The sequence below is a fragment of the Myiozetetes cayanensis genome, unplaced genomic scaffold, assembly GCF_022539395.1.
Source record: "Myiozetetes cayanensis isolate MyiCay16 unplaced genomic scaffold, myiCay2020 scf233, whole genome shotgun sequence".
NCBI classification, from domain to species: Eukaryota; Metazoa; Chordata; class Aves; order Passeriformes; family Tyrannidae; genus Myiozetetes; species Myiozetetes cayanensis.
In genome coordinates this window covers 13,167-23,789 of record NW_026087449.1, presented here as the reverse complement: position 1 = coordinate 23,789, position 10,623 = coordinate 13,167, and the positions used below count along the sequence as shown (strand labels likewise).

General features: G+C 52.0%; 1 protein-coding gene across 1 annotated transcript; it reads left to right on the top strand.

Moving 5' to 3' along the window:
- Nucleotides 1-3,626: 3,626 nt before the first annotated feature.
- LOC126642590 (feather keratin 4-like) lies at nucleotides 3,627-4,002 on the top strand. The gene has a single exon (XM_050320341.1). The coding sequence runs from the start codon at nucleotides 3,647-3,649 to the stop codon at nucleotides 3,980-3,982; it is 336 nt and encodes a 111-aa protein (XP_050176298.1). The 5' UTR covers nucleotides 3,627-3,646; the 3' UTR covers nucleotides 3,983-4,002.
- Nucleotides 4,003-10,623: the final 6,621 nt, after the last annotated feature.

Genomic DNA, 10,623 nt, shown 5'->3' with positions numbered 1-10,623 from the left:
CTGCAATCCAGCAAACGGCCTGGGACACTCAGGGACAGGGAAAGAAGGAGCTGCCACATCCTGTGGAAGGATTCCATGCACTGAATACCTGTTACCAAAGGGAAAACTGAGAGGAAAAGGTTGTTTGTGCCATCTTTATCCATGGACTACATACTGATTAATAATTAACAATAATAGAGCAATACAAGATAGTCTGTAAAAAGTTTGGGAAGTGGGAAAGGTTTGAGAAAGGGGTGTAATAGTTTGTTAAACAGTTCCATGCATGTTCCCTGTCCTGTAGCTTGGAATATTCTTGCTCTAAGTGTGATAAATGAGCTTTAATGTGAACATTGCACTCCACTCCCCCTCCTTTCCCAGAGACAAAGAGGACCAAAGAATAAAACCTGGATTTTAGTGATACAGTTAGTTTGTTTTATTAATAAATGGTGAATTATGTCACTCACCTCATGCATGAAGGGAACATGGTCAGTGTAGATTTTTGGGATTTTTGAAAGGTTTTTTACCCTTTTCCCTCAACTTTACCCCAAAAAACTTCCTGAACCAGATCCACCAGCAGCTGCACTGTTGATGCTTTCGTCCTTCCCCCAGTCATACAGGAACACTTGTGCAATGACAGAGCAGGAGAGAGGAGCACATTGACCTTCTGCTACTAATTATGGGGTTTGCTCATGGGAAAACATCTGGGAGGCTTTTGGGCCTCATCTTCACAATGGCCCCCAAACCACAGCACACCAGGGACACAGGGGGACCTCACTGATGGCACCACCAATTTCCTTTGCCTTTGGTTTATTCAGCCCTCCCTGACACACACCCAACAAGCCAACCATCCCAAAAACCAACTCCTCAAAGCTGCCACCAAGGGCAGATGGACACGGCCCCAAGGGCAGCACATGCAATCCCACAACTCCACAAACCACAGCACGGGAGGGACATCAGGTGACCTCACTGAGCACACCCCACCTCTCCTGGGCAGTGTCTGCAGCTGCCAAGTGCCCCCACAAGCACATTCCAGGCACAACCTCCCAAACACCAACTCTCCCTTCAAAGCTGCCGCCACAAGGACACGTCTGCAAGAGGAGCACACGCACAGGGAGCCCCGGGGGAAGGAAAACACACCCCACCTCACTCACTCAGCGCTCACCTTGGCCTGCAAGGAGCTCACCTGGCTCAAGCAGCACCTGCCTTGCACAAACCCACAATGGCTGGGCCTCAGCACCTCCTGGGGCTGCAAGTGCCGTGGGATGGCACTCAAGATGAGCTGCTCCACAACCTTCCCCGGCACTGAGGCCACACTGAAAGGCCTGGAGTTCCCCACATCCTCTTCCCAGCCATTCTTCTCCATCTCCAGCACTTTTTCTGACCTGCACTCAACTGGGACCTCCCTGGTCACAAACACTGCAGCTCCAGGAACCTCTGCAAGGACACCACAAAATCATCACCAAACGGTTAAAATCATCCAGATTCAGCCCCTGACATGGGCAGGGAAACCTTCCACTAGCCCAGGTGGGACACCTTCCACTAGCCCAGGTGGGGCACTTTCCACAAGCCCCATCCAGTCTGGCCTAGGACACTTGCAGGGATCCAGAGGCAGCCACAGATTCTCTGGGACACCTCTGCCAGGGCATCCCCACCCTTCCAGGGAAGAGCTTCTCCGAACATCTGAGCTCAGTCTCTCCTCCTCTAGTTTAAAGCCACTCCCCTCTGTCTTAGCACTGCCTGACTCTGTAGCAGATCATGGTGCTCAACCCAACAGGCTCCATCAGGGACACCTTGAGCAGCTGTCCAGGACCACATCTAGGGACGTTTTCAACAACCAGAGCTCATTTCCCCTTCTCCTGTGCCTTGGGACTAAAGACAAGAGACTGACAACCAGCTCGGAACAACCGACGTTCAGGCAGTCGTAGAGTGCCAGAAAGTCTCCTCTCAGCCTTTTTTATCTAAACACTCAGAATCCAGGGTTCAAACAACAACTTCTGAGAACACTTGTTCTCCAGTTTCCTCACAGCTCTTCTCTGGATGTGTCCCTGGGGAGCACAAGCCCTGTGACACTGGTGTGTGACTGAGCCCATCACAGAGCAAACCCAGTGAGAAAGGCCCAAGCTCAGGACAGGCTGAGCCAGTTAGGAGAAAAGTGGGGAAAGAGCAAATGCAATGCAAGGGGCAGCTCCTCACACCCAGCACATCTAGAAACCCAAACAACCTGGCAGGGTTGGAATGGTTTGGGGCCCCTCCTCAAAACACACCCACAAACCCGAGCACAGGAGGGACACGGGGGGACCTCACTGATCACACCCCACCTCTCCAAAGCTTTGCTCACATCTCCAGCACTGTTTGAACCAGCCTTTACACATCAAAATTTGGTCTCCAATACTCACAGTGAAAAGCTGCCACCAAGGTCAGAGGGACACGGCCTCAAGGGCAGGACATGAATCCCAGAATTCCACAAAGGAATGCCCACACCATGACAGAGGGGGAAGGAGGAGCTCACTGACCTTCCACTGGCAATTGTGGTTTTTGGCTCACAGGACCACAACACTAAAACTGACGGGTCATGTGCAGGAAACCTCACGGCTTCAATGCGGAATCAGCGCAGTGACATCACAGACCAGCCTGGAAACAAAGGGATCCAGCCCAATTTGTTCCATGTTCATTGGATTTCTTGATCAGGCCAGGAAATACAGTTCACATCACAGAGTAAATGTCCTGTAAATGTGAGAAATGACATGGAACAGAACACTGGAACAAGGCCACCCTGACCAGCTTCTGCAGTTCCACATCCATCCTCTTGCTTCCTTCAAGACATGAGGGGCTGAGGCCTCTTTCCACCAGAAGGAAGCCCTTGGACGATTGATGACCTTTCCAAACCAATCAACAGTGACCTCCACAGCACATCAGTGAGCTCCCCTGGCATTCCTGGGTGCAGCCCAGGGATTTATTTACACCCAGGTATACAAAAGAAGAGGGTCCACGCTCCACAACACACCCACAAATGAGAGCACAGGAGAACATGGGGTGACCTCACTGCTGACACCCAAATGCTCCAAGGCTTCCACTGCTGATTCAGCCCTGCTGCAGATGCAGATTCCACGGAACTGCTCCCAAACAGCAACTGTCCCTTGAAAGCTGCCGCCAAGGGCAGATGGACACGGCCTCAAGGGCAGGACAGGCCATTGCAGAGCTGGGGAAGGAAAACACGCCCAGCTCAGGACTGGCCAGGCAGGGTCAGGCAAGAGCTGCTGCCTGAGAAATGCCCCAAGGGCCTGGGCCAAGGCTGTGCCGCCCCTGGGGGAGCTGCATAAAAGCCGGCCCAGCGCCTCTCTCCCTCACACGCTTCTCCTGACGCCTTCTCCTGCCTTCTGTGCCGCCAACCAGGTGAGCCTGCAGCCCCTGACAACCCCCTCCTGCTCCTGCCACACCGCCCCCCTGGCCCCTCTCTCCCAGCACGCTCTGCCCCAGCCTCAGCAGCCCTCACGCCTCCCCACAGCCCCACAGCAGCCTCCCCACTGCCTCGCCCTCCTGCAACACCGCCCCTCGCACCCCCACGGCCCTGCGCTGCCTCAGCCCCCTCTCTGCTCTGCTCTGCTCTTCCCTTCTCTTCCCTTCTCTTCTCTTCCCTGCCCTCACAGGGCCCCTCCACACCACACCCATGGCCTGCTACGACCTCTGCCGCCCCTGCGCACCCACCCCGCTGGCCAACAGCTGCAACCAGCCCTGTGTCACCCAGTGCCAGGACTCCACCGTCCTCATCCAGCCCTCCCCCGTGCGCGTCACCCTGCCAGGGCCCATCATGACCTCCTTCCCCCAGAGCTCCGCCGTCGGATCCAGCGCAGGGGCTGCCCTGGGCACGGAGCTCAATGCCCAGGGACAGCCCATCTCCGGCGCCTTTGGGGCCTTTGGCTACGGCCTCGGCTCTGCCCGTGCCTTTGGCTACGGCCTGGGAGGCCTGGGCTGCTACGGCACCAGGGGCTGCTCCACCTGCTGAGCCCCCAAACAACTGCCCCAACACCAACCACCCGCCACCTGCAATCCTCCACCTGCAACAGGGATTCATCTCCGGCCCAAGGCTCTCCCATGGCCTCAGCACTTCCAGCTCCTGCTCTCAGGGCTCCCACCAAGGAAGCAGGGAAGGGGCCAGCCCGCGCTGCTGCCAACATGGCCCAGCTCCCTCCTCCTCTTCTGCCCCTTCCTTCTCTCCAGCGCCCCTTGGGCTCTGCCCAGTCCCCTCTGCTGCAAACACCTTCTCACAACACACACACCATCGGCCACCTCCGCTGGGCTGCTCCCAACAAGGGCAGCAGGAAAACCTGGGGGCTCTGCAGAAATCTCCTGCCAGGGAAGGACCTTGGCTGATGGTCGCCCTCCTGGCACCTCAGACCAGATCCCTTCCCCTGCCTCATTGTTCCTTTTCTCTCTTTTGTCTCAATAAACTTCTCCTGCATCACAGCACTCTGATGAGTCTTCTTGTTTTTGTTTTACATGGTCTCTCAAACTCACATGAACACAAAGCCAGGGATCAACAGGCCATTGGGGTGGGTGGAAAGGGCTACAGGATCTTTCATAACAAAGGTGCCACCAGCACTAACACACAGACTGCACAGGGTGGGGGCCCTTCCAGAACATGGCACAAACCCATCTCCTGGTATACCAAAGGCTCCCACACCACAATGGTCTCACCTGAGCACACCACACCAAAGGCTCTGTGCTCCTGCACACACTGCACAAACTTTCTGCCACAGCAGGACTCTTCAGCCCTCTCAACCAACCTCCTGTTTGGCAGCAACTCTGGAGAGCAAGTGCTTCAACACCCCTGCTCAAGCAGGGCCAGACAGAGCAGCACTTGCAGGACTTTGGTCAGTGCACTTTTAGCTCTGCAGGACAGAGACCCCACCAATTCTTCCATGCTGTAGCCACCCTCACACTGGAAAATCCCTGCCTTCCTGGCCAGAGGAATTCCATCTGATTGCCCTGTGCCCATTGTCTCCCCTCCTGCCCGAGGGCATCCCTGCCAAGAGCTGAGCTCACCCAGATCTGCAGGGGCAGTGCAGGGGCAGGGACAGCACTCGAGGAAACGGCTGGAGCTGAGGCAGGGGAGGGTTAGGGTGGATATAAAGGAAGAGGTTTTCACCCAGAGGGTGGCTGAGCACTGGAGCAGGCTCCCCAGGACAGTGGGCACAGCACCAAGCCTGTCTTGATTTCTAAAAGGGAGTGGAGAACACTTTCACGGACACAGTGGGATTGCTGGGCTGCCCTGCCAGAGTCGGGAGTTGCATTCCATGATCCTGAGGGGACCCTTCCAGCTCACAATATTCTGTGATTCCATGATTTCTGTGCAAAAGATCATTGAGTCCAAACATTTCCCCAGCACAGCCAAAGCCACCACTTCACCCATGTCCCCAAGTGCCACATCCACACGGCATTTACAGCCCTCCAGGGATGGTGACTCCATCACTGCCCTGGGCAGCTGTGCCAAGAACTGACAACCCTTCCCTGGAAGGAATTTTCCCATAGAGACAACTCAGCCTCCCCTGGGGCAACTTGAGCCATTTCCTCTCCTCCCATGGCTTGGTAGCAGGGACACAACACTGACACTGCCCTTGTTCTGAGCCCCATTCAGGGAACTCCAGAGAGCAACCAGTTCACCCCTCTCCTGCTGAAAATCCAACATCCCCAGTCCCTGCCACTGCTCCTCACGGGGCTTCTTCTCCTCACCCTTCCCCACTTGCCCTTCCCACGTGTCCCAGCAGAGCCCAGCACTGGCAGCCCAGAGTGGGACCTTGCTGGGCCCAGCTCAGACCAGCGCTATGGATGAACCAACACGAGACTGGGGGAGCACGGGAGGCCTCCCTGAATCACAGGCACTGCTTTCCCAATCCCACTGGGAAAGGCCAGGGATAGGGACAGGCTGGCAGAAATGGAATCAAGGAGGGGAACAATGACTGCAGTGCAAGGGGCAGCTCCTCATGTCTGGTCCAGCTAAAAAGGTACAGCCCAGCCTGACAGGGCTGGGATGCTTTGGGGCCCCTCCTCACAACACCCCCAAACCACAGCACACGAGGGACACGGGGGGACCTCACTGATCACACCCCACCTCTCCAAACCTTTGCTCACATCTCCAGCCCTCCCTGACACGCCCCATCAACTCCAGGCTTTGGCCTCCAATACTGACAGTGAAAAGCTGCTGCCAAGGTCAGATGGACAGGGTCTCAAGGGCAGGACATGGAATCCCAGAATTCCACAAAGGAATGCCCACACCATGACAGAGGGGGAAGGAGGAGCTCACTGACCTTCCACTGGGAATTGTGGGTTTTGGCTCACAGGACCACAACACTAAAACTGATGGGTCATGTGCAGGAAACCTCACGGCTTCAATGCGGAATCAGCGCAGTGACATCACAGACCAGCCTGGAAACAAAGGGATCCAGCCCAATTTGTTCCTTGTTCATTGGATTTCTTGATCAGACCAGGAAATATAGTTCCCCAGGTCACACTAAAGGGAGAGAAATTTCAGCAAACCAACCTCCTAGTACATGAACAACTAGCAAAGGGACATTACGTGCCAACTGATAATCCCTGGAATTTCCCCATTTTTACCCTACGGAAGTCCCATGGAAAGTGTAGACTGCTACGGGGTTTAAGAGAACTCCATAAAATAATAGAGCTAATGGGGGCTTTCCAGCCAGGGCTTCCATCACTACAATGATACCTTCAAAGTGGCCTATTATTCTTATTGATAGAAAAGATAATTTCTTTAACATTGCATTAAACCCTGGAGACTCTCATAGGTTCGCGTTTACAGTGCCTTCCATCAACACAGCAGAACCATCTCAGCGCTATCACTGGACAGTCCTCCCACAAGGAAGGAGGAACAGCCCCTCTGTTTGCCAAAAAGTCATTGCAGACGTGTTATCACCAATCCATCGACAGTGTCCGGATACCATCGTATCTCACTCTAGGGACAATCTCTTGCTGGCAGCGGAATCCGAGGGACAACTCATGCAAGTTCATTTGTCTGTGAAAACTGCACTATTGACACATGGTCTGAAATTGCACCGGGGAAAGAACAAGTGACAGTTCCTTGGAAATACCTTGGATTTCAAATTAAGAACACCACTATTCAGCCCCAGACTGTTACTTTAACCGCTAACATCCACACCTTAAATGATTTGCAGTCGCTATTGGGCTTAATCAATTTGGTTAGGCCTCTGTTAGGTGGAACGACAGACACCCTGAAACCGCTCTTTCAGCTTCTGAAATGGGAGGCAGACTTAACCTGCCCTTGATGCCTAACACCGGCAGCCCTGGCAATATTAAAGGAAATAAATCAAAGACTGAGTTCCTGTCAGAGTCAAAGAAAAGTGTATGGGTTACCTATTGTTTTAGTAATTTTTAAAGGTATCAAACAACCTTATGCTGTAATAAGACAATGAGATGTAAAAGGCAAAGACTTTCTGTTATGGGAATGGGTTTTTTAAGCTTCCAGTTTTCCAAACGCATTCCTACATATCCTGAGATGCTCTCCAAAGTCTGCCACAAAAGCAGACTGCAGCTTTGGGAGCTCTTGGGGAGAGATCCAGATGTTATCTATGTTCCTCTGTCTACTGTTCAACTAACTCAATTGCAGATTCATAGCTCTGGTTTTCAGTTAGCCATTGCTGATTACAGGGAGCAATTTTCAGTTCACCTTCCATCTATTCCTTTTTTGCAGCTGCTAGTCCTTACTCAGCCAGAGCTAACACACAACTATTCTCCTGTTCCACTAACAAGTGCTAGAACTGTGCTCACAGATGGTTCTGGCAGAACGTTTAATGCAGCAGTCACCTGGCTCAGAGCAGGAAAATGGGTATATGACATGCACAAGGTAAGAGGTTCCTGTAAGATAGCAGAGCTCTCTGCAGTCATATCTGCATTTCAACTCTTTCCAGAGCCTTTAAACATTGTTTCCCATTCAGCTTCTGTCATCGGAGAAGTCTGATGAATTGAGAATTCATTCATAAAAGATATCTCCCAATTACAATTAGCTCATATGCTGAAATCATTACTGTATGAAACTAGTCATTGTAAACACAAATTCCACATAATCCACATTCATTCTCACACTTCTCTCCCAGGGCCCATCCCAGCAGGAATTTATGTGGCAGATCAAATAGCTTATTCAGGGCACCTTGCCCAAACTGCAGTAGTTGCAAACAATTTTGAAAAAGCAAAACTGCCCCACAGCTTTTTTCACCAAAATGCAAAATCCCTCAAAAAAACCCATTCCACCTTACACTATCTCAAACCAGAGCAATTATTTCTGTGTGCCCTGACTTCTAGAGACTCACTCCTTTACCATCTGAGGGGGTAAACCCTTGTGGAATTAACCCACTGGACATCTGGCAGACAGGCATAACACATGATTGACCATTTGGAAAATTAAAATACATCCATGTGTCCATTGACACCTTTTCTGGTGCCATTGCAGCAGCAGCACATGCAGGAGAGAAGGCTCAAGATGTCAACAAACACCTCATATCTGCAATATCAGTCCTTGACATTCCTAAAACAATAAAAAAGATAATGGACCGGCATACACTTCTTACTCTTTAAAAGAGTTTTTCAACACGTGGGGCATCTCCCATGTCACAGGGAGCCCCCACTCTCCCACTGGTCAAGCAGTGCTAGAGCGTGCTCATCAAACACTCAAGAATATGTTAACCAAACAACAAAACACCACAATTGGACTTAGATGGTGAGTGTGGGAATGGTTGGGGTTTGGTTGATGTGCTGCTGAAGTCAGGCATTGATTTGGGTTTCCTTTCTTGGAGCTGACGAAGAGAAGAACCCAGGGACTGCAGGAACCCCTGAGCCAGCCCAAGGGACGTGCTTTTGGAAGGTGGATGGACAGGCAGAACTCTCTGCGAGATAAGTGGAGGGCTCTGAGCCAGAGAGGGGATGAGAGCCAGGTACAGGCTTGGGAATTGCTGGGAGGGCTTTTGAAATGAGCGTAGGGAGGGGATGTCTAAGAACAAGACCCTTAGGAGAGGGAAGTGGAGAGGTTGAGTTTTGACCCCAGCATGAGGGTGTGCAGGGCAGAGAGGAGAATCTCCCCCATGTAAGATTCTTGTGGGTCAGCCTTTGCAGTTCTGACAGGCACTGTTTGTCATGGCCTATCCTCTCCATTCCAGAACAGGCCCTGGCAACCAAGGAACCAACACCCCACACCAGCACAGTCAGACCAACCCGTGTGCTTTGAGCCCTTTTGTGATGTCACAACTTATCCTGTCCATTCTGGAATAGCCTGTGGATACAAAAAAACCAAGCCCTCACCATGTGACAGTTCAACCTCATTTGTGTGCCAAAGGCTGCTTTGTGATGTCACAGCCCATCCTCTCCATTCCGGAATAGCCCCTGGCAACCAAAAAGCCAATGCCCCAAAACCCCAAAATGCAGCCCCACCCATGTGTCCTGGGCCCCTTTGTGATGTCACGGCCTATCCTCTCCATTCTGGAATAGCCCCTGGAAACCAAAGAACCAACAGAATGTCAAAGTGTACCCCCCCATCTGCCATGGGACCCTTTGTGATGTCACGGCCTTTCCCCCAGGAAAGAAAGCCTGTAACCTTCGGGTTTCAGGTGTAGTTGGTGGGACACCCTGAGCACTCCAAGGGCAGCAAGAGTTTTCTGTCCTGCCACCTTTTGTCTGGCAGGAATCGTCATCCAGATTCCAATTTGGCAGTCAGACTGACAATTTCAGTGTGGGGGCTCCTGCAAGCGAACGACAGCCCTGCCCTCCAGGAAAGAAACCCCTTCCCCTCAGTCTCTTTTCCTCTTCCTTCAAATACAACCTGCAGGGCAGCTTTCTGCCATCTCTTCTCTTGGGAATTGTGAAGATAGACCCGCTCCCATGTTTAACACCTCAGGCAAAACCACCCTGTTAACACCTTTCCCAACCTTCCCCATCCTTTCCCAAAGCTGAGATGTGGAAAGAACTGTGGTAATATTATTAATATAATAAATAAGGAGTCTGCATGGACCAAGAGACACCAAAATGGTGTGTAACAGAATGCTTTATTGAGAGAAAACAAAGGCTTAGGTAGCAGTTTTGAATTGTAACACGTCCCAACAGGTAACCGTCTCAACCAATCCTGCCAAGGTTCTTCACTGCTCATGTGCACTGTAGTCCCGTAGACTGGAGGTCCTTCTTTGGTCCTTCCAGGTCCAAAGGTTGTTGTCATCCCTCAGTTCTTGAGCAGGCACATCATGGTCCTTTTCCACCACCAAAAACTGTTACGTTTGTTCTTCATCTTATCTGGGGACACAGATCTAATTTACATCCTGTTAGTTTGAGTTACATCCCTGATCTAATTCTTCAGGACTTCTCTAAGATTACATTGTTACATATTTGGGCATTCTGGGACACTGTGAGCCAAGTTTCTATTTCTCCCATCACCATCCCATGGCACGGGCAGGACATCCAGGGGATCAGGCCCTGCCAGTGTGGGGTTTGGGAAAGGCAGGTCCTGCCTGACCAACCTGGTCTCCTTCTGTGACAAATGACCCAAACTCAGCAGCTGAGGAAAAGGCTGGGGATGTGTCTGTGCTGACTTCAGGAAAGCCTTTGGCCCCATCTCCCACAGCATCTCCT